This window comes from Varroa destructor, unplaced genomic scaffold (genome assembly GCF_002443255.2).
Source record: "Varroa destructor unplaced genomic scaffold, Vdes_3.0 BEIS01000005.1, whole genome shotgun sequence".
NCBI classification, from domain to species: Eukaryota; Metazoa; Arthropoda; class Arachnida; order Mesostigmata; family Varroidae; genus Varroa; species Varroa destructor.
The window spans coordinates 11,426,321-11,451,030 of NW_019211458.1; the positions used below are offsets into that span (position 1 = coordinate 11,426,321).

The window sequence follows — 24,710 nt, forward strand, 5'->3', positions numbered from 1 at the left end:
CGATTAAATATCTGTTAGCCTTTTTTGGCGCTGGATAGTATACAACTTTAGCATGCTTTGTGCGTTAGAAGTAACGTTAACTACTTATAATTGGTTTTACCGAAATGTAAATTTATATATATATATATATATATGCTGACGACACCATGTATGACTGTAAATACTTTGTATGCATCCAAGCAGATTTGTGTTCTGTGCTATCGAAGCTCTGCGAACGTCAATACGATAATAAATACTTTTTATAATATTAAAATCAGTATACTGTTGAGGTTTAATACGAAGAAAAATGCTAACTTACGTTGTAGATGACCTTGAGTGATTTGTCACGACGGATTTCCTATGGACTTTTTTGAAGTTGCGCATTGAAGGGAAGCGACTGTTAGAGGCCAATAGTCTATGGGCCCCTACCAGAATGGAAAGTACTGCTTCTTTATTGTCGAGCTTGATTAGCGCACGGTAAGTGTATTTCCGGCTAAACATCTCTTGCTTTTGCACGCTCGTAGTACCTTGTACAGTGTAAAATCAAAGGAACCCACAAAATATGATTGGCACCGTATGGCTTTGTGTGAATCACTTGGACGCATACAAGGTATTTACAGTCACACATGGTGTCGTCAGTATTATATATATATATACACATACATATATTATATATGTCATTTTTTCCTAAAGCAGATCTTCTTGCAAGTTTCATGAGTCCTGGATAGATGGATTGTAGTCTATCCCGTTCGAAGAATAAATGGAAGACTATGGAATACAGTTATCTACATTTGCTGCATAAAACACAGCCAACGAAAAATGCACGTTAGCTCATTTTAGGATATTGAGGTCTGAAAATTTAGCTGGATTGTATCGTATGGACTTCAATCCTATTTGATGTTTTCCGTTTCTTTGCTTGTGTATTCAGTGTGCACTGATCGACAGTACAACGAAGATCCGTTCACGGGGAATCAGCTTTTCCAGTAATGCATTCTGTTGTCAAGCGATAACGGCAAGAGACAATACAAATAACCGTAATCGGAAAAAGCTGAAGAAGATTAATAGCATTTAAGCAAGTTACTTCCGAAAAAGAAATACTTCAAGACAAATTACGTGCCCACTGCACGCGAAGTAGACTTACAATTCCATCCGTTTTAACTACCCCATCCTTCAGCTTCACATCTGCCAATCCCCTTGATACAGACGTTTCTTTTCTGTCAATTGGTAACAACAGCAGTAGCCGGAGCAGGTGGAAACGATCATCGTAAGCGTCGAACTGAGACGTCAAAAAAATTTCCTTAGGCAATCATGTTGGAAGCTTGGCTAGTATTGACACATTGAATAAAATCATAATTCTGCTAACTATGTCTATGATGAAAAAAAAAAAAAATAGCGCTTTAATAACGATACCGTACTAGTTAGTTGACTAGAAATAAAATAACCAAAAATTGTAAGGATGATCCTTTTGTCAACTTTTATTATGACTAAGTTTTAGCTGCCGCTTGCTGTTATCAAACTGTTAACAAGGTCAGCTGACTTGCAATCTGGGGGGTGGAGGTATCTGGGTGTTCACCAAAGTTATTCATCATTTTACCTTATGTAAAATTGCCTTTCCGTTTTCTGATTAAACCTACTCAATTCGCTTGTTTTAGAACTCATCGCTTTTATAGTGTGATGTAGGTAAGGACTTTCCATGTTCCACCCGTTCGCCGCTAATAGACAATTGATTGGGAGACAATTGACAGCTGCAGGATAGTTTTTCTTCGCCTTTATTGCTGATGAGTTGTTATGGCATTGTATTATGTAGGGGGTTCCATGGAGATTGGCTTTGTCGGCTTTTTGAAGGAATGAATCTACAGTGTTTCTTCAATATTTGAACACCATTTTAGAAGCTTTTTTTTTTTTTTGCTTCAACACCTAGGATTTGCTGTTTGCTTGCAGTGGTCAAAAATTGGGTAATAGACACTCGATTAGTACAAAAAGAATGCAAAACTCCTAAATACGCTGATCAATTTTCAAGCAGTGGTTAATTTTTTAAGCGTCACATGTAGTAATATTTTTTTTACTGTTATTTAGCACGGGCATTAGGCCCACACAAAACAGTAAAAAGCAAAACAGTAGCGATTAGATTCAAACTTTTTTTAATGCCTGCTTATGGCCTTGACGGTATCTAAGATACCTTTAAAATGAATCCGGTTTAAACATATTAAATCATTGCTGATCCGACGATGAGATCGTTACTCTGGATAATATCGGCTACAACTGAAGAACTTATTCTAACAAATAAGCCAACCTGCACAGATGGTGCTAGCGCTTACGTTTTTGAGCCAAAGCGTCTCGTGCTTTATCGGTTACCTGCAAAATTTAACGAAAAAATTCGAAATGTCATAAACAGTCACTGACCTATGAAGAGCGCTCCACGTGGGAGCGTAAATGTGAAAAGGAGTTTAGCAAAAACTTAGGACAGGTCAAGGATGAAAAGAGTTTAATATACGTGTGCTATTTATAAACTACGGGTTGTTCTATAAATGTGTAAAGAACGTTAAGGGTGAGCGCTTAGAGACATAAGCACCCAGACAGAATTTGGGCCCAAACTGGGCCCCACAGATTCTTCTCGGTTTTCTATTTTTAAATATTGACGGCATGCAGAAATTCAGGAATGAATAACAGGGCTATAGTACTCGTATCTATAGAAGCTATTGAGATATGGACGGTCGTATGCATAAAGTAATCGGGATCGCTCGTTGCAATGGAGCTGGCGGTATTGAATTAAAAGCGTATTTTTATCTGAAAAGTACGTTTTTTAAACAAGAATAATGGTTCAACGAAGTAATTCAACAATAAATGCAGATATCTACTATATAAATAAATAAATCCTAAGAGAAATTGACCTTACTGTCCTTGACTTTTTTGACTATAGTGCAGTCATCCTTTAAAAAAGATCATAGGGCCTGTGGAAGAGCCGTGGTATCATTGGCCTGTATTTGTTTTTATTTCCAAATATTGTTTGGTTGCCATCTAATTCTACCACCGCCGCTATCTTGACAATCAGCTAAAGAAGGACTAATTGTACATAGAATACATAGATCAACTGGAAAACGTAATGATGTACGCGGCGGTCAGACATTACTGGGCATATTACCGCCGCTGTTACTCGTCTCGCCTGCTTTCTCACTGTTGTAATCTCTCTATTTCGAATAGATTGTGAAGGGCTGTTATCACGACAACGCTGCCGGTTCTTTTTTCGACCGGCATCGCATTCCAGTAGAAACTTAACATTCATAAAGTCCGCGGCCTGCCGCCGCTGTCTTAGTAGTCACGGTTTACTGCTGAATGAAGAGCGACCACAGCACAAGGTAATAACATCAACTAAATGCAGGAGAGATAAATTAAAACGCCTGACGATCTCTCCCAACCGTTCCGCATTAACCTCGTTGTTCCTGAAACGTCACAGTGCAGCACCAATGTATAGAATAACAACACGTTCCTGTTCCACCCTGCCTTTGATATTCATTTACCGTCTCCCTTTCGTTCAGGTTACGTCATTGCACGTATACGCATGCACGCTAATTCACACACGCGTCATCTAGCGTACCACCTCATAGCTCATTTTGCATCAAACAAAGGATTTTACCTTTTTTCATCATTCATCGAACGACCGACGAAGGCTTCGGACGATGGCCTACCGAACATCGGGTCAGGTCGCCTCGACGCAAAGCGGACTGACTCGTTGGTTGAGTGTCAATGTACTGCTATTATTATTGATGTGCTCCTTCACCCCCAAGTTTCGTCGGCGGGGGGTAGGAATTGTTGTTTTTGCGAGGGTGTTGGTGGTAACTTCCATCCCTCACTGACGTTGCCATTGCGGTCACTCCAAGTATGGTTGTCGCTCCTATGTTCGTTGCTTTGGTCGGGCTGCGCAGTGGTCGACGCTCGGTTATCGCACCGATCGTCGCTTCCACTGTCGTTAATGCGATTGTCTATTCGTTCTATAATACTAGACATCTCTATATGCACCATCGGAATTAGTAGACTTGCCAACAGCAATTGTACTATTAGCAGATACAAAAACATGCGGTTGCAGAAGTCGATTCGGCAGCAACAGCCGTCGCCAGCGGAGCGACAACAGTGCCGGTAACATGTCCTTGTGTAAAAGGAGGACTTCTACAGACCAGTCACGGCGTTTATCGTGACGGTTATACTGATGTGGTTAGTTTGCATATAAAATGACATTTTTCTTCAAAAATTTGCCTTCATATTTTCATAAAGTCTACATTTTTATGATGATGATGTTGTTGGTATACCAACTTCATTATGAAGTGCTTTCATAGCTATAATGGCCTTTGTCACTCCACTACCGCTAATTGGCAACTGTTAGATCCATAGCTTACAAGCACATCCTAGCAGTCGTCACCAGCACTGGTATGTTGTTGAGGATCTGTCGTTGAAATGATCGATTTTGTTTTCTATACGGTGATAACATTCGTCGACAGAATGACTACTGTCGGAAAGATGGCTGAATAAAAGTGGGACGAGGTTCATTGCTGACGAAGTTCTGAAGTTCGACAATATAACTTGCTCAAACTTCACCCCTTTCTACGGGTACGGCCCGCTGTTTAAGTGAGGACGCACTGGTCATGGTGTCTACACCCGGTCACTGCAGTGAATAGGCGATCAGTGCTAAACACCTATAAAGACTTTGCTCAATGCATGGACTTGTGAAGGTTGCACAATGTTGATTCATTGGAAAAGCAGTCACATAGAAACAGGATATTTCAGGATATTGACTAAGTTAAACTTAAGATACAAAGATCTGCTAGAAAGCTACGTCGCTTTCATGTTACTAAATTACCAGAATGTATATAGTAGTTCGGATCTGAAGGAATATTTCGTTTCGGTCAGGCAAAGCCAACTGACATCCAGCACTTAATTTCCCTATACGCGAGCCCCAACTTTGGGCCGTGTGTGCTTACAAACGTATGCCCATACCTACAAATTTCACGGGCATATAAATACAAACATGTTTTTCACTTTGCCTCTGTTGTCCTTTCCCGCCGGTTGCAAATAAGCTAATTCTGGGCTTTGATATATCAATGCTTCATTAAAGCTCAAGGACTGCACCCACGCACATACCGTAAAACACTTATTTATTCTATGGTGTATTTATTAGGCAAACTATTTCTTGTGATCTATAGCCCAGTTTGGTTTGTCACTTAATTACACCAGATCACTTCTGATTTAATTAGGTAGTATCGTAATCGGTAACTTTTTTCCTACTAGCGATGTATAATTGTTTGTGTGAAGGGATCTTCGGAAGATTAATTCCTCGGTTGTCACTTTCAGTGTTCATCATGCCTAGCTCTTTGCTCTACATAGATATTAGTGTATACATAACGTGAGTTATGTCTGTCGTTATGCGTGAGAGCCTTCAAATGCAATTACCGTAATAATGATGATAATGGCATCATTAAGATGGCTAAGATAATTTGTAAACCCGATTCTAGCTAGAAATTGCGCACTGAGCTCGATACGTCCAGGATGATGGTCGAGGATATATGCACGAAATATAGTTTCTTCGCGTTAATACCAAGGTCTAATCCGCTAACATTGTCCCTTCAATGTCCACTTCGTCGATTTTTTTTTCCTGTTCCGTTTATGTTATTTTCATCGTCCTGCGTCATTTTTAGAAAAAGCAGATTAGCGTTACTTATGTCCATCGGTAAAATGTCGCGTATGCAGTGGAGCTATGCTGACAAAAAAGGGTAAAGGAAAATTCCATCAGCGCATTGAGCCTTGGCAGACGAAAAGATTCCTACGCACCAACGACTTTTAGCAACGCTCATTTGAAAATCCGTAACTACTATGTTTCAAACTCTCACGACAAATACAGACATGAAAAAGGTTCTTGATACAATCGGAATAGGATCTCTACGTTACGGAAATTGTTCGGCAGTAACAATCCATGAGCCCTGTTCGATTTAACGTGAACGATTCTTATGTTACTTAGGTGCTAATTACTATCGAACGTTACATGCATAAGAATAATATACGTCTCAAGGGGATGGATGGGATATACAGATGTTTATAATGGCCCGTTAATTTTTTAACTTTTTAATTGTAATAATAATAAGTAGTAGACTTCCATTTGTTATACCTAATACATACTATTCGGTCAGATAGGTTATGTAGAGCTGAATTTCAACAACTTCGACTAGCGCACCTCGAACGTTACCACCGCGCTTATTGAAGCTAATAGGTTAATGTATCGGGCTTGCACAGCTCCAGCAACTACACGTGTTGGACCATCCACATGTTGAAAAGGACGTTGTGTAAAAATTGCCCGCAGCTGGGCTTTTTATAGTTCGCTCGTAGATATCCCTTTCTTATTTCGAGTCTTAACGTCTATTTGACAAGTCTACGGAGAGCGGTTAAAATTGTATGAGGCTGGAGCACACCGAACAAATCAGGTTGGAAGAACAGGTAGACGACACGAGGTTGTGAGAACGTTGACCCTGCCATATTGATTCATCGTTACCATCCTCAGTGATGGCCGTTGATACCACTTCAGGCCCATATGACGCGACTGGAAATAGGAGCAATAAATATATGAGATGTGCAGATTCATTCAAGTAGATTATTGAATTACGTTTAATTTGTATGTTGGCATGAAAACATGTACACTAGCATCGAATCGGATGAGGCAGCTTTTACTACTATCCGATATATCCCGGATGAAGATGCAATACAACAGATCGGACTAGAACGAATAACAACATCCAAGATGATTATATCAATCTATCTGTGACATTACAGGTACTCTTTTGTCGGTGCTCTTAATCCTTCAAGCGTAACCCAAGAGTGTGTAGAATGAAGCCATTCATTAACAGCGAAAACTGACAGCGGCAGTCAGTAAGGAGCTATCTTTCTCTATCCAATTTGGCGGACGCGGCCTGTCGAGCGTGTCTATTACTAGCACTGCGTAACGACACCGAAATTACCAAAGCGGCTCCATCAACGATAATAATATTCATAACTACAGCAGAAGCTTTATTTCCAGTAGTAATATACATCGTACAATTATAGATACATCCGTAACATGCTCTACACATATGTAATAGGGTCAAATGGAGTAATAACTGTGGTAATAGCAGTCAAACAGTAAATAATTTAGCCCTGTGCGCTATCTACTAATCTTTTATCCATTTTACATCTTGCCAGCGTCATCTATTCGTCTGGTCGAAATCACGAATCAAAAATTAGTAGATGTTCATAATAACGACGTCAGGACGCCAATGAACTGATACCTATCGCCGTGTTAACCTAGGCTAGGCGGCGACGGCAACGCCACACAATGACTATTATCATCGAATTAACTTCGAATAATAAAAATAACAATTAGTAATAATACTAGTACAAGGCCAGCTACCGAAGGTTCAGGCCAGACCGTTTGTTCTTACAGTGTGTTTCTTTGCCCGCTACTGTCGCTGGCCCGTCAGCCGTTCTGCATCTGTAGTAGCAGTTATGTATGTACTTCTACATAGCTATTTGTCCTTCCGCGACGCGTTGTTGCCGTCAGTCACTCTCCGGCGTTCCTGAGTCCGCTGCCAATATGATTGTCGCTTTTCATCTCTCGTTCTGCGACGTTGTGTCGCCCCTCCATATGTCCCAGCGAGACCACCATCGGCTCATATCTGTTAAAAGCTTGCCAATAATTGACAGATCCTTGGGTTACGGTCCGCTGCTGTGAGCTCGCGCGCCAAAGGTCGCAATTGTCGTCTTCTTCTTGATTACGAGAAGAGGGAGTAAAACGCTTGACGTAATAGTGGCATTTGGCAGCATTGCGGTAATGTCGCCATTGTTGCCAAGCGCGAGGGCCTGATCGTTTTCGCAGCTACACGCTGCCGCTAGCAGCGAGAAAGGCTGAATAGAGAACTGTGTCGGTAATAAAACCTAGCGACCACGATGACATTGGCTGGCTAGCAAAGTTAACGTTCCTGTTCGCTATTGGCCAGCGATCTCCAGACGTTTAGGTTTCTGAGTAAAATGCTGTTGGCCGCACTGTATACGCGGCTATAGATGCCAGTAGTCGATACTGCGCGATGGCCAATCTTACAACAGTTGTCAGCACATCCATTATATAATTGTACATAGTATCCTCCGATGGCAGTTAGACAGGTCGGCCCCACGACCTCAAGACATAGGCTTTTTTAGTAGTCGCTAACTGTGAGACTGTTCCCTTTTTTTCGCCTATTCTATGTATTTATGCGAACTCTTGCGGGACTACGTGATACTACCATAGCTAGCTATCCATACTGGCAGAACACTTACGTCCCACGATTTAAAAAAAAAAAATGCTAAAATTGATATTATGCCTGTTATGTAATGACTCCTAATCTCCATTTGAACATATAGTCGCGTGTCATAGGTCCAAACTAATATTTAACCGAACCGAAGGGAATCTGGGTTTATTTGTATCGTAGAAATATTGTTCTTTAAAGAAGGGCTGTTGTTCCGTGCTTTGTAGTTTGTTCCTAGATGGTTATTTCAATAGAAAATAGCATACGGAGATGTGAAGACGAACAGGACTCTCCTCTTACAATGTAGCAATACGACCAGTTCATTCGTTCTTCCATCCGTAACCACAGCTACTTCCTGCTGGAATCACGAGATCATCGCAGCCTACAACTATACACCGACAACATCGTGCATTACAAAAACGATTATATTCGCAAATTTAATAATGGAAGTTCCTTTGATGGGTACAAAAGGGCTGCGCCCAACACGGTATACCAAGACAGGCATTTCATATCCACATGCCCAGTTTTACACGCCAAGCGAAGCATAAATAAACTATACTATGATTAAGTTAACTCGGTCCGCCGATCAGTCCTAACAAGTACCTACTTACGTACAGTATGACCCGTTTAGATGTTTAGATCGATTTGTTGTTCCCGTTCGAGCTAGTTACTAGAGTCGGCGTGAAAGTTCATTTCTGGCTCTTTTGATAGCTGAAATAGTTTTCTATAGTAATGATTTGGGCTTTTCCGACGCAACGCAATAGACTGAAATTATCGTGTTTTGATTGATGATAACGCACAGTTCAACGACGGCATCAAACGAAAGGTGACCAACTTATTTAGATTCAGGTGAAGATTTCCCAACGTATTCATTGTAAATGAATCAGTTTATTTCCCACTGAACTACAATGCGGGCAAAGAACAATTTATGTCTTCGCCACCATTGGAAGACGGAGAACGAGAATGAATTTTTGGCAGGAGATAGGGTAGATGTGAAGACATCGCTGTATTTCGGCATAGAATGAGGGGATTGGCGAAATGTAAATCAGCAATTGTAGCTGATTTACGGACAACGTGAATGAATCACCTGTAGAATTATGCTGACCCCATATCGACGTCTTCATTAATTCAATTAGGGCATTTCCAAAAATAGAAAAACAAAAGGAAATCATCTATTTTTCTAAAAAATTGTGAGCATACCTTTGCAATTGTAATGCAAAAATAGCCCAGTTTGTCATTATACGTGATAAAGAAAGAAACCTACTTACAAACATATAGGCACACTGCGGTAACAACTTACTTCCGTTTAATGCAGGAACTGCGACCGGTATTAGTTGAACAGCCAGTGAGCTATCGGGCTGACACGCTGAGCGAAAAACTGTGTAGAAGACAATGACAGGACATGTAGTCACTGCAGCATGGAAAAGAAAGACATGTCAAGCAAAGCAGGCATGATATTTTTGTTGTCGACGTTTTTGGATGTACCACGCGTAACTAAAAAAGTCAGGCGTAATAGTAATAACAATAACAATAATGTATTATTGCTACTGTTGATGTAGTTATTAGTGGACGATACAGAGTGTTCATTAAGGTAACCATTTAAGGGGTAGCGAAAAAAAAAAAGACGTACTTCTTTTATATACAATACAAACGTTATGTGTACTAAATGTAAGATGGGGAATAGAGAAAGACAGCCAACAATGTTCAGCTCTTGTCCGTGTTGTCGTGTTAGAATCAATACTGGATCGCCGTTTGACAGCAGGCGACAAACGTCAATGTTGATGGCTATCGTCGCATTTCGCGAACCATTCCTTCATTTGAAGCCGCAAAAATAGTAGAAGAAGGGGAAGAGAAACAGGAACGTTTGTAAAAAAGATATAGAAACAAAGTTGTAGAGTATGTCCGCTGTTTTTCTTACCGTTCTAAATCATGCGCCAGTCAGAGGATGGACAAATATATGAATGATAGTAGGAATTATAACATAATGTTTTATATAACTCATTATGAGAATGAGCAGGATATGTACTTGTGCCAGTATTGTTTAGGTCACTAAATTCATTTGAAACTTAATTGATTTATGTCGTATGGCATGAAAATGTTCCTAAAGCACCGTGTTTAAATTATTCATGACCTCAAACACGGGTAAGTTATGCACTGTCAGCTGTTATTAGTCTCAACGTGATCGAACTGAGGACTGGCCAAACTGGTGAGACACTTTTCCTCAATGCTTTTTAGCTAGGCGACGGGAATATGATACAAACCTAAACATCGCCTATCTTTGCACGTTACTTAGCATGTTTAATTCCTTGGTGAAAGATCTTGAGAAGTCACGGGCTGAATCGTTCAATGCCGCAAAAGCTATCGATGAATGTGCAAACGCGGGGTGGAGGGTAGTTGGCGGAAGGGGCAAGGTGGCTGCTTTTATAGACGATCAACGAAGTTCTTTTCAATTCTACTCTACGAAAAAGTAGTAGTAGAATTGAAAGGTACCTAAAGATATAGATAGTATTTTATGCGATCATACCTTATAACCGTAATACGCTTATGCTTTGTAATTAACAATCACAAAATTGTCCAGTATGAAGCTGACAACTGGTCTCAGTTTGATTTGCTCTCGTTTTTCTGTGTCACCCATTAATAGATACGTTTCAATTTATTCTCTACGTACCTATATAAAAATCTACGTACGTACGTCTCTACGTACTATATAAAAATATTAATAAATGTATATAGTTATCCAAGGATCAGTACCTATTGTAATGTTAAGATGTATTATACTGATTTATAAACGAGAAGACAATCAGGATAGCCAATAAAAAAGTCGGACGATAATACTCTGTGCGTAACTTGTCAGCTGTGCAGGAATATGTTGCAGTCAGTACCTCGGCGGAATTACGTCCTGCTTACCTCTCACTGTGGATAAAAAAACTTCCGTACACGAAACCCTCGAGCAGGACATTACACCGCTGGGATTGTCTAGTAAAAAGAACAGTTATAAATGAGAGATCCTGTTTTTCCCTGCCTGTTGAATATTGTGGCGGTATTACAATAGCATACAACAATGAAAGACAATGGACATCTGGTGTGACAATTTTATAAGAATGAGAAAAATTCGCTAAATTCACGCGTATGCGAAGTGTTTGTTGTTATCAGGCTATAATGTTGACAGATAAACAATAAGCGCTACAGGAATCGTTTGAATTATACTAACGAAGTTCTTAAATATTTAAGTTCATACTAAGCTTTGTGGAAAGTTGTGAAGGAAGAACCTTTTGGCAGACTATGTGCTTTTTATTGTAGTATATATCCGGCTGACTCGTAAAACTTGTCCAACAAAAATGCAAATTAGAACTTTTGGGAAACTTTCATAGACAACTTCCACTAATACGGAAAAATGTACATATACTTGGTTATTAACCTGGAAAGAATTTTCTACGTGAGCAGTTATTATACAATAGATATTAAGCAGTAGTTTTTGTGAGGTTTCGAAGCGTTACGATCGTTATAAGTGTTTTGATATAAAGTAGAGGTAGATGCGCCTATCGATGTATCGTTGACATGTTCAGTTATGTTTCTGTTTCTAAAGTTGATATACTTTGAATTAATATAGATATAATAATTGCTGCGCCGTATCAAAGAGAATTAGATTCTCAGTACATTAAATATATGGGTATACATTTTATAGCTCTTATCGTGCTAATGAGTAATCAGCGGTATGTTCAGGCTTAATGATCGCTTATAAGAGCGCCCTGAACATTCCAGTGAGGGATTTTTTTAACTTTTTTAATTAATTTCCCGCTGTCTGTCTTATGACCTTATCTGAGTCATCCAATCTCGATTGAGAAAACGAAAGTCGTGACTATAATAACTACGCAGCCTTACGCAAGTTATCAAGTACGCTTGCTTTTAACCAACACTTTTGTAAATAACCTCTAATATGAACGCTAAACTAGCAAAAAAAAAAAATGCTAGGAGAGCCAGACGTAAGCACGTATACGTAAACAAAGAGAAAATGAAAGAGGCCTTGAAATGTAAAATGTACTCGCGTAATCATGTCTTTTTTCGTTTTCATATAGAAGAGGCACGTATTTTCCTCTGGAATCTATGCTCAATTAGGAATAAACAGTTCCGTTTGTTCCGCAATTTGCCTGTTCTGCGGTTTGGTTATTCCAAACGTACTTTTTTTACGTTGAATAGTTTTTCGTCTCTGTCGCTTTGGGGTACCACAGGATAATTTTACTAATAGTAAACAAAGTTTTCTAAGAAGACTTTGCTATCAGCACATTTTCGCGATAACGCTACGGTCTGGCCGAAATCTTCAGCGACTCGAAACGCATTACTTAGAATCACAAATCGTACAGAATTGACCATTCGCTTTGTAGCAAATGTGTCAACATTTTCATTCACGATTGGCATCCACTAAAACCCTGCTTACAAGCAGTCTTCTATCTAAGACGAGCTGATTTAGCCGAAAAACAATAGGAGTAACATTGTTGATAGCAATAACATGGCGAAATACCGAGAATGAATCAAGTTCAGAGTGAATTAATACGACATTTTTTTCGTCTTACGTAGACTTTCCCTCATCTTGGTGTTGTTTTAGCTTCAATCAGACAAGATGGACGTTCACACCCTACAAAAAACAACATATTATGTACCTCAATAGCATTTTTCTCGGTTGAGTGGGCCTCGTCATGCTGTTGATTGATACAACAGAGCACAATAAAATAATACGTATATAGCCACACCTTCGGCATGTTTACGTTCAAGTTCCAGATACGTAGTCTACGCTTCAGTAGTATATTTCAGGTTTTTTAAAAACATTGAAATAGCATCGACTTGAACTTTGCTTAATAAAAAGCTATTGCTGTACACCCTATCATCGAAATGTTTAACGTTTTCATTTGCTGATATGAAGTCTCGTACACATGAGCACATGAGTAATTATGACCAACACAAATAGACGAAGGTTGGAGTTAATAAGGCCTATATGTACATAGATTGCAATGCAGAAAATTATTCGAACTTTTACCCAAGCTTCAATGTGGGTCGAACGTCGGCTGGGATTCAACGCAGATATGGGTTCAAGTTTCTTGCTATAGCTGTGCGGGTCGACTAAGCGAAAAGATCTTCCGTATTTCTATTCGGAATCTGTTGATCTTAATATAACTCCGGTTTTTATATCTCTGTTTAACTTTTCAGAACGTGTCCACTAGAACGCCGTTGCCTCGTTGACAGGGGGTGCGACTGCCAACCGATGGGGTGCCACTGTCTGGCCTATTCAGCGCTACTGCTCGCTGTTCTGGCTTCGGCGGGCGCCGTGTCTTGTCCTCCTATTACATTGCTCGGATACGACTGTGAATGCATAGAAGAGTGCGTATTTTGACGCAGAGCTTTTTTGCTTGACAAAAGACATTTTGTTTTAGTACTTTACGATTTATCACGTTTTTCACAGAGGTGCTGTATATTTTTCGATATTGTATCTGTTTTGAAAACTTCATAAAAGATCACTCTAATTGAGTTACATATCTATTGGATAAATTGTTTAGAACATTTTTATTTTCTTTAGATATTTCCAATATTTCCAGATTTAAAGGTAAAACTATTCTTTAAACATATTTAATGCTTATTACGAACATTTCGAAAATTGTAAATGGTGACCGAGGCAATTGTTACTAAAATAAAATTTGATTAACTGTCAATTACACTATACGAGACGTACTATAAGTTTAGAGCATGAAGCCTTCTAATAAAAATTCCGGTCCGGTCAGACCTTCCAGTAGAACTCTAAAACTTGCGTAAAAATAATAATGGCCTACCTTTAGTAAACCCTACTATATTGAAATAATTTCAACAGTATTCGTTTTTGGGGCATGCTGCGATTGTTTGCAGCCAAACTTCAACTACTGAGAGAAAAGAGTGACTGTGGATTAGAATTCTTCAGTATCAGTACTGTCGTTTGTTTATGGTGTATTGGGTCTGGACCTGTTCGAAATACACTCTGAGTAGTACATATAATGATCGGACGTAACTGATTTCTGGAATTCAAGCAATTTAAAAAAGCATCTGAGTTTTAGCCCGAACCCGAAGCTTGATGCGTTGTAATTTCTCCGTCGGTGTACCTGCCTCACCACCGTTTTAGTTAACAATTGTCCTAAATATCAACGGCCGCCAATGAGAACCATGATAAGACATTTCGAAAGGAAATTATGCGCTTTAAAATACAGGATAACCGAATCTATGGTGGGAGCAGATGTTGCTCATAATAGTCAAAAGCAATTAATTGGTAGTGTACACAAATTAACGCAACAGTGCGTATAAACAGATTTGCTATACCTATTGAACTTCAATAATGGCGCCTTACCGCTGAGTTGCAACTGGCAACCGTGGCAACAATTTGTCTAATAATAGATACGAAATCTGTACCAAAGCGAGTCACGATTTCTCCTCGCAAATTCTATTGCGAGCTCTACTGGCACTGATAACACAGCGTTTTCTTATGCAATGTTTAGAGTGGAAAGTTGGACAGCGAATTGTTACGAGGAAATCAAAATGGATTTGTCGTTGGATCGTGGCAGCAGCCCAGTTACGGCCATGCCCACGTATCGGCCTCTAAGCAGCTCCTTAGAACAGGTCATATTGACGACAGTAGAATCGACAAATACAGTAATGGCCGGAACTTCACCGCATCATAAAGAGAACGGTTTCATGGATCTGAGCGTGGACACGAACGATGGTAGCCATAACGGCCTGGATGCAGAGGATAAGGAGGGAACACCTCTACCACAACAGGCGTCAATGGGGCGTCGGGATGATCGAAACGATCGAGTGCCGATGGTTGTAGACCCTCGGGGTCATTCCAAACGAGAGGAGAGAATTTCACACTCGAAATTGGACGAGAAGAACTCGCAGACTGAACATTTAGTAAGTTACATCGCTAAAAATGATCAGAGCCGGGAAGTTCTTTGCCGAGTAATTGAAGCAAGCAAAAAAAGTAGGTATAAGGTGACCAGCCTGAACGAGTCGGAGTAATCTAGCAGTTAACTCAACAATAGATAGAACTAGAATTAGCTTATTGGTGACGTTCATTGCTATCACCCTATGCATACTGAGATAGATAATCCTTCTTTGAAAACAAAAGTATTTAAAATGGTTTTAGGTAAGGTTTTCGTGTTATAAAATTTTTTGCCGATTAACAGAAGTGGTGAAATTTACAATGCACTCGTGTCGTTTTCATTGTAATAAATAGGTGCTTTGACCACTTGATAATATTATAACGTGACGGATAATCTTGACGAAAATTCCATTTTCGAAGGCTTAGATCTTTTGGAGCTTATGCAAATGACTTTGAGCATACAAAACAAAGACATGTATTTTCGCATGGGTCCTAAAAGCGTTTCAGAAGATAGAAGGGTGCGAAATTATCTGGGAAAACGTTTTTAACGAATACTGTTTCAGGTAAAAATACATGTGCATGGCGTTCGAAGTAAACGTGCTCAACTTACATCGGCTCACAGTTTTGAACTTTTGGAACCAAATAAACTAAATCCCGCCTTCAGTATTCGCTATTACCCAGGGACAACAGCTGGCGAGCTCCGGAAGCTACTGGTAATTAGTCTTCAGAAGTTATGTATGTTAAATGCGGCACTATGCATGTACATACAGTTCATAAATGTAAAGACAATATGGAAGTACAAGAATCTACCTAGCTGTTCGTGGGCAATTCTACTACTTGTTTCTAAAATTCACTAATCTCAACATATATGCTTTTGATATAAGCAATCTACCTAACTGTACGGAAATAATTTTTCAACAAATCCATTTCTTAGGTGATCTGTGGCACAGCAAATATGGAGATACGAGAATTTGTCGGTCATCTTGCTGTCAAAGTAAATATTTTTACTTTTGACAGCTGTTCGCTGCCCCAGAATGTAACTTTCGCCGATATATTGAGTATGTAGCTGGCGATATGCTGAGTTTATATGTTGTTTATATTAGGATTTAAGTTTTATAGTATTATCAAGTTAACATATCCCAAGGTAGAATTAATCTTTATGGTCTAGGTTCAAATTAGGTCATAAATACAAGCTTTGTTTCGTGCTAGGAACTAGCCAACCGTCTGATGGAATGCCTGCCCAACGGTAACACCGGACGTATAACTCAAAACATAGAGGTATACTAAAGTAGCTCTCCATGTTTTGAATTTTACATTCTCTGTCTATGCTCTATGCCTACGTCTACAAAGTGTATCTACGCCCGGGTTCAGATTTAGACCACAGCGTGTTCCTAAGATTAGCAGACAAAGACGGTATCCATTAAACTATCACAGGGATCTTAATAACTTATGATCTTAATATATTTAATGTGCAGTATCTCGACCTAAAACGTATGTTTCTATTTACGCGTTTCTAATGTTTAATCGGTCGATAAAGTGGATTCTTTCTTAGGACTCTAAACTCAGCTGAGATATTCCTATGAGTAGATGAGAGATACAGTCTCCGCACCACACAGATATAAAAATGTCTAACTCCGTCTTATGTGAATGTTCGGTTTTATTTTCACAGGAGGAAACATTGGAGAACTCGTCCAGTTCGAGATCACACGACCGAAGCTTTTGTCATCGACATTGAACAAGGCCCCTTTTGAACGACTGCCAGAATCCATAAAAAACTTACAAATAACATACAGCAACGATATGGGAAGACCGCTCAAGCAGTTTGAGGCCGGATTTTTTGAAACCTTCATAAAGTTGGAGTCGCTCATTTTGCGTAACAATGGTATTAGTGATCTGAAAGAGTTCAGGAATCTATCAGCTCTAAAGGAACTTTCACTTGTAGGGAATCCTTTGACTGAACTCAACCAATCCACTTTTGCCAACTTGGACAATCTTCAATGGTTACAGCTAAGTAGCTGCGATATTAAGACCATACATCCAAATACATTTAATCATCTGACTGGGCTTAAACAGCTGAATCTCGCAAAAAACAGGTTTAAAACCATACCGTCTAAGGCGTTTTTCGGGTGCCGCTCTCTTACCGACCTAGGCGTTGACTTCAATACTCTGACAGACGGTATTTCTGAAGAAGCGCTTGAAGGTCTTGCTGAAAGCCTTAACGAGTTCTCCTGTAGAAGTTGCAATCTACGGTCCCTGCCGAAGCGACTTTTCCACAGGGTACCGAAAATGAAAATCCTTCGCCTTTCCAATAACAGAATCCAAACTTTAGACGACGATGCATTTAGTCGGTCACAAAATCTCGTAGAACTTAGCATGCCGAACAATGATCTAAGATCATTGACTAACCGAACGTTTGAGAATCTTGAAGAGCTGGAAAAACTTAATCTATTCGAGAACGACCTTATTACTCTACCCGGTGGTATCTTCAGTCATAACGGGCGGCTCAAAGAACTCGACTTGACGGGAAACTCTCTTGAAGGTCTTCCTGACCGTCTTTTGGAACACCAGCTGAATCTTCAGACACTTAAACTAGCCAGAAACAAATTAAAGAACCTTCCGCAACTACTCACGGGGACATTAAAGGCTCTCGTCCACTTAGATCTCTCGAATAATTCACTGACAGTAATGCCGTTTCTGTATCTAACGGCCCTAAGAAAGCTCGAGGTACTCAACCTATCATTCAACAATATACGGAACATTTCAGTAATTCCATTCCTTTCGCCTAAAATTGATATTGATTTAAGCGGCAATCCCGTCGAACGTGTAAATGTTCTCAACAGGAAAGACCTTAAAAAAGGAGGTATGACATCCGACTACTTAGAATTGTCTAATGGCGCTAATCGGCGGTATTTCCTTGATACTAAGAGTCTCATCTGCGATTGTCATCTTCTAGAGTTTCACTCTTATTTGACTAAGGATAACGAGCAGGATTTGGGTTATTTTGAAAAGAATAATTTAGTGTGCACGACAGGGAAGAATATGGCCGGTATGAATGCGACTGACTTTACCTGTCTGGTCGCCGAAAAGGAGGGTTGCCCTTCAGAACGCTGCAAGTGTTTCATAGAGCCATCGAACGACGGTTTTGAGCGGCTTAGGGTTAACTGCACAATGGCTGGACTTAGATCTATCATAAGACTACCGCTTAATGTAACTGACCTCGATTTTCAGTACAACAATATCACCGAGATTCCTTATCTTGCTAATTATACCCAGTTGAAAAACGTAAACTTTTCAAATAACTACATTAGCGACATTACCAGCTTCATCATGTCGGCTCCATCTACGCTTATCTCGGCGTCATTTCGCAACAATCTCATTAAAGAAATTGATTCAAGAGCCATCAAGGATCGGCTAATTCAATACAATCTAGAGTTGTCTGGTAACTTGATGATCTGTAATTGCGACGCCGTACGGCCGCTGGCAGAATTCGTCATGTTTAATGTCAAATACATACCTGACAGGGAGGCCATTGTCTGCTCCGAATCGTTTCCTGCTGGCGACAGCCATGACACGCGATTAATAAAATATGATCAGGAGTTCTGCCCGGCAAATTTGCAACAACAGCAGAGAAAAATCAATACTTACGTCGGCGTGACAATTGGCATCGCTGTCATATTGATAGCGCTCATTGTCTTCTACTATAACAACCAGAAGCGAATTAAGATCTTTCTCTACATTAACTTCTACGACGTGTATGTCGTGATATACGGACAAGATCTCGATGGAAAGGATAAAATGTACGATGCTTTTTTGTCCTATTCTGAACACGATGTTGATGTTATGGACGCGATTCTAGCCGAACTGGAACGTAAAGACCCTGAAACAAATGAGCAGGAGTTTAAGCTGTGTGTACATGGACGTGATTTCGAACCTAGCTTACCTGTTGTGTACAACATTCTCAACTCCGTGCAAAATTCACGTCGCACCATCCTTGTACTATCAGAGAAGTTTGTCGAGTCAACTTATTTCAACGTCGAGTTAAGCACCGCCCTCAGTGAGATGGCATCTGCCACCGAGCATCGGCTTATTATTGTGCTCAAGGGCGAAATGCCACCGATGGAAAAGATGGACAAAGATTTGCAGAAGATAATCAAAGATTACACTTATATCAAATGGGGATCACGCTGGTTTTGGGATAATCTCCGCTATGCGATGCCGCATAAACGCCCGCGGAACAGACGCGCTCGCCGGCATAATTCAAGGGATACACGAAATGAGCTGGATCACTCGACTTATATCCTAAACAAGCATTCGAAAAAACCGACGGCAACGGAGGTTGCTCGTAAGCAGGAACAGCTTGACAATGAACGAAATCGGCTACGCTCAGCACGTTCAGCGACGGATGACGATGGGCCTTCAGTTATTGGGCAATCAGACAAGACCCAAGATTCAGTTGGGCGAGGAAAAATCCTCACGGGACAAGTGAACAACGCATTTGAGCTTTTGAACATGGATGAAATTCGGGTACATTGTGACTCGATTAATGGAGATTCATTTCGAAGCAACGATAGCATGCATAATAGCGGAGTAAACTTTTCTCAGCAAGAGCTGCCATCCGAAGCGCCCAGACTAGCGTCAGCAAGGCACCGTCCAAGTGGCGTTGTGAGGCCACCAAGACGAAAACACAGAGATTCTACAGAGGCTTAACTAATCACGACAATATCTAACTGTTGTAAATATTTATTATAGAGAAAGTGTCACAAAGACGTTCCGAAGGTCGTTCTGTAATGGTCCAATTATTCATATCAATATACCAGTAATAGTCAGTAGTGCAAACGATGCATTAACTGGTATTGAGGAAGCCTTATTATTACGCTTTGTCAGTAGACGGACGCTATAAAAACTTTGTCTCCAATCAAAACTGAAAAGTTACCGCAGCTTGTTCGCCAGACGAGACCGCACTCGCTTTGAAGGCTGTGTATTAGACAAACGTATCGTTTTATATGACACTTCGTTGTTCTCTTTTCGTCTACGATGGCCATGTTTGGAGCAATTAAATCAACGACAGTATGATGATCGGAGCGATGATAGTTACGGGTGTGTTTATGTATATAATAGTGCTATTGTAAATATGAAAAGGCACATGCCGAATGGGCGTTCTGCTATCAGGACAAATAAAGCCCCATCGTTATACCATGATTAGAAAAGTAAGCTGTGTTTCTTATAGTTTTTATATCTTGCATATAAACGGGTTGTTGATGAGGTGACAATAATAAATATGATAATGGTATGGGGACGTAGATTGAAACGATATATTGAACGTAAAATTTTCTATCTGAAGTCTCATAGACGAACACTAAATAGTAACGCTCGTAATTAGGTAGCTGATTGCACAGTTGCTAATCCTTCCCAATGGTCCAACACGACAGAATTTCTACATACTTTACGCAACATATGGGATAGTCGTTTGACTTTTGTGTTTGGCAGTACCGCATGTGGATGTTTGATATGAATCCCCCTTTAACTGCAGTAGCTCTTAGAGTCGACTATTACTGCTTATATATGAATAGTTAGAAAATAAATGTCTTCTAAATGATCGGCCCAAGATCGACCATATATATATATATATATATATTAACAAGTTAGGGTAAAAGTTGCAATTTTTAAGATGTATCGCGCTCATTCTGAGCAACTTATTTACCTGGAATCAAATTGACAAACGTATTTACCCATGCTGACCATTTCTGTACAGCTGCAAACATACATTTAAAGGTCCTGCGCTGATAAGTTACTATAATAACGTTTGTATGGACCGTACGATCTACGGTGGAACACTTAGGAGTGATCGACAAGTGTCATAAACAATTAAATTATCATATGTTCAATGAAAGCTATGGAACGCACCCTCGCCAATTAGAAGTCGGTAATAACTGCAACGTTTAGCAATAGATTTGGGGCAATAGACGAATTAGAGGCTTTAATTAATCCGCATACGAATTATATACACTTTTTTACGTTACTTCGAACTGGGATCTTCTGCTCGTGCGAGAACAACCGAAAAAATAATATTGGTCGGTATTTTTAAGTTCTAAAGGTAAAATTACGGAGGCCGCCTGGCAGAAGGCAGACACAAGCTTTTTCATTCAGCTACGATAAGCGCGGAGGGAGTCGTTCCATTCGCTTCGTCTATACAAATGCTTTACTTATACGTCAAATTAACTCGAGTTGTACAAAACCTTTCTAAAGTCATAATGAAATAAACCACAACCTAGATCAGAAGCCTAACAAGGTCTTAAACAAGAGCACAGAACCAAACAAGAAATAAACCTATATTTCGATCCCTATCAACGCCTTACTTGCATATAAAATGCCCTAACGTGTCTACCCTTTAACAGTTGCGCACTCTTGGAAAAGCTAGCCACTACCATCATATGTTTGTAGTTGTAAAACCAGCACTTAGTTAACTTGGATAATGAACAATACGGTATACGGGACCCGGCCAGCTTCTTAAGCGCTACGATTGTCCGTACATAGTCACCATGTATTGCTGCTGATCAGCCCAGCATAGCAGTGACGCAATGTACTGTTGCTTTTACGCCCTGAAAAGGAACTCGCGTAGGCGGACGTAGACAAAGAAAGGGGCCGTCTAAGTCAGCCCAGTGCCGATGGCCGCTGGCGGGACCAGTTCCGAAAACGTGAAAAATATATCGGGCCTTTGAAAGAAAGAGCCCGTGTCTGGCTTTTGACAAATAAGACCAACTAGATATAAAGCAGTTTCAGAACTATGCAATATACTTGTTAGTTAAATATATAGATATAACTGTTGATGACAATGGGTCACCTGAATAAATCGAGACGCTGCTTGGAACGAATCCAAGTTAATCTGCTACCTATATCAACGGTATTTTAGAGATGAAATCTGTGTTTTCTTATCCAATTAAACAAAGTAAATCTTGCTAATCATCACTATGTTTACGTTATATAAGCCCCAGACAGCAACGGCCCCAGCGTACGGATACAAGGTACAGTGAAGGCACTCGGATGAAGGGCCCCTCCCCAGCGTTCAGGCGATACCAAGCAGTACATGCTAACTTAGAGTAGGGTCAGGAAGATGACAGCTGGCTAGATAAACTAGTCTTCAAGATATCCTAGACCTAAATACATCAGCTAGTAATGACCAACGAGTAGCTACATGACAGTGCAAAGCAAACGTTGCTAATAAATTATATAAATAACCACCATTTAAAGTTTAGATCCGATCTGCAGTCGCTGTGTCTAAAAAAAAATATAAATAATAGCTATGCATACGCAGATGGTTCCATGTTCAATACTCACCTGTCGATGTAGGCGAGACTGGTTTTCGGTAGACTTTAAATAAACATTTCGAGTTTAGCATGCCGAACCGCACCAGCAGTACATCAGATGGCCAATCACCTGGCGGAATAGTTACACAGGGCCTCGTTTCAACACACATAACCAGATTGAATTACGGTATAACAATATATATATGTATAGTATGATAAATAGCCTATGAATATGTCACTGTCTGTATTCAATGGAAAATATAACAAAGAACTATAATCTAAATCCAATTTTTACTAAAATTATATATGCGACGCTGTCTGCTTTATATACTACTGCCGTTGAGCAAAGATGGCCGACAGTGTTATTTTACATTCTTATGGTAATTTACAAGAGTCACTTGTGTGAAGGGCTAGCGTATTGAAGAAGATTCGACTATTCGAAATGCCCTAGTCGTATGAAGGGTAAATTTGTAGCAAAAATTTGGCTTTGTCTCCTTGTAACTTTAGGACTGGATGTTTTGTAAGCATGGACAGCTTCAGTTCATCCATGGAAGAACTGCTATGCAGAGGTAACTGTCATGAAGTGACCGCTTCATGAATCGTCACTCGGTCAGAGGGTCTCCACTTAGGAAGCTCTGGATCCGTCTCGTTGTCTTACAAACGTGCTTGTTAAGTTGTGGAATCAGGTACCGTTTATAAATAAACAACATGTGAAAAGTTGCCAAGTTTTAACTTCGCTGTAATAGAGCGTTTAACAACTGTACAATTAATTAATTGTTTCTTCAACTCGTTGGCGCTCGATCAGAACATGTTTAATGGACCTTTAAAGTGATCTATTATTATTATTATGACTACTACAATTGTTTTGTGCTAGTAACGCTCATTAAGTGAATATACTGTGATGACTTCTCCTAATTGTTACCTGAAGCATATTGTTTTAACTGCGATAATTGTAACTGACTTGACCAGCTAAATGTTTTATAAGAGTATAGCCCTAAATGCGCCCAATTGTGCGCTCCTACGACGTTTTACATGGCGCAATATAGACGTTTGCAAACCTGAAGTTCGTAATTGCCTTCGCGGCACCTTGGCTTGCCATGCTTTCAGCTACGAGTCCCGGAGCTGGTTCAGATCCAGTTGGCATATAGTTCGTATACTTTGTACGCTTGTGCGTTACACAGGTCCTTCTTCCGTGATCTGATCCGTACGTGTGGCGTCAGTACCAGAGAGTGCGGTCCGCCGTTGGCGTAGCCATGGCTGCGGGTAAGGGAGCTTTGGTAATCCTTATCTAGTGCCATCGCGAACTCTCTTCGGTTTTCGCCGTAGCCGTTGCTGCGCGGATAAAAGCGATCGCGTCTGTAAGCGTAGCTTTACTGTGTATCCAGGGTGCCTAGAAGCCCTACGGAGACAGACGGACGGATTATCATATATATATATATACATATAGAGAAATAGCTACATATCTACCGACTCAATATTTTTTGGTGAAAAACTTAGCGGAACTTTGGAATCCAATCAACAACAATGGTAAGTGTATATTGTGAACATTTCGTTATTGTGTAAGTTTTGAGCAATGGGAAAATCTAAGCATCTTGAGTTCGATGACAGTGTAGATCTCGTGCTAAACTTAAATATATACTCAGATGTTAATTTTTTAGCGTGCAGATATCACGGCTAATATCTAATATATTTCAATTAGTTAGAAGCGAAAATTGGTGAGTACTTAAAAAACAAACCCATTTCTGGGGTGCAATATTTTATTATCTGATAATCAACATTTGTTGTCAAATCGAAAACCTATGAACGTACTCTAAATTGCATTTGGATTAGAGCTGAGTACCTTTTTGTGGCTGATAGAAAACGTTAATTTTAATGTAAAAATCATGGTGAATATAATGGCTAGCGTGTAAACCTCTGACTCGTACAGAAGGACATATCCCAGCCTTGTTTTTTTTTGCTATTAATTTGGCTGTTTTGAAAATAAATGCTGCGCTGTGCGTGACAAGCCTAAGGCTTCCTATATTCATCTATTAATATCCGCTATATATTTGTTCCAAGTTATGTGGATACCAGATGTTGTGATACATGCACCTATCGTGATCTGGGCCCTTGTGTAGCCCATACATGAACACAGGAATTAGGCTTCCAGGTAAACCTTGTAAAACAACATGTGGGAATTTGCTATACTGGTCACATCCGTCCAAATTAGGCATCTCTCTCTCTCTCTCTCTCTCT

General features: G+C 39.9%; 3 protein-coding genes across 8 annotated transcripts in view; 2 read left to right on the forward strand and 1 right to left on the reverse strand.

Annotated features, from left to right (window-relative positions):
- LOC111251544 (uncharacterized) overlaps window positions 1-20,378 on the forward strand; it is a 37,361-nt gene extending 16,983 nt beyond the window's left edge. Inside the window, exons 2-6 of the mRNA XM_086991421.1 lie at window positions 13,479-13,649; window positions 14,789-15,200; window positions 15,735-15,884; window positions 16,106-16,229; window positions 16,841-20,378. Of these exons, the coding sequence (XP_086847547.1) occupies window positions 13,534-13,649; window positions 14,789-15,200; window positions 15,735-15,884; window positions 16,106-16,229; window positions 16,841-19,878 (3,840 nt within the window). The 5' untranslated portion in view covers window positions 13,479-13,533 and the 3' untranslated portion in view covers window positions 19,879-20,378. The remainder of the gene's footprint in view (window positions 1-13,478; window positions 13,650-14,788; window positions 15,201-15,734; window positions 15,885-16,105; window positions 16,230-16,840) is intronic.
- On the reverse strand, window positions 26-23,697 carry LOC111251546 (uncharacterized). 5 transcript variants are annotated; one of them, XM_086991439.1, is made up of 5 exons: window positions 23,534-23,697; window positions 22,507-22,605; window positions 9,577-9,687; window positions 2,298-2,334; window positions 26-1,255 (listed from the first exon to the last, which is right to left on the reverse strand). In XM_086991439.1, the coding sequence occupies exons 2-4, from the start codon at window positions 22,565-22,567 to the stop codon at window positions 2,324-2,326; spliced, it is 183 nt and encodes a 60-aa protein (XP_086847565.1). In that variant the 5' UTR covers window positions 22,568-22,605; window positions 23,534-23,697; the 3' UTR covers window positions 26-1,255; window positions 2,298-2,323. The 5 variants fall into 5 exon arrangements, 3 of the variants coding, with proteins under 3 accessions (XP_086847565.1, XP_086847564.1, XP_086847563.1); XR_015329294.1 differs by lacking the exons at window positions 26-1,255; window positions 2,298-2,334 and adding exons at window positions 4,991-5,651; window positions 6,145-6,562; XM_086991438.1 differs by having other exon boundaries at window positions 26-2,334.
- Window positions 23,698-23,844: 147 nt separating this feature from the next.
- Window positions 23,845-24,710, forward strand: part of LOC111251545 (tubulin alpha-1C chain-like) — a 20,375-nt gene continuing 19,509 nt past the window's right edge. The window contains exon 1 of one of the 2 annotated variants that reach the window (XM_022808214.2): window positions 23,845-24,002. In XM_022808214.2, coding sequence (XP_022663949.1) covers window positions 24,000-24,002 — 3 coding nt within the window. In that variant the 5' untranslated portion in view covers window positions 23,845-23,999. The remainder of the gene's footprint in view (window positions 24,003-24,710) is intronic. The other variant, XM_086991436.1, reaches the window with a different exon arrangement.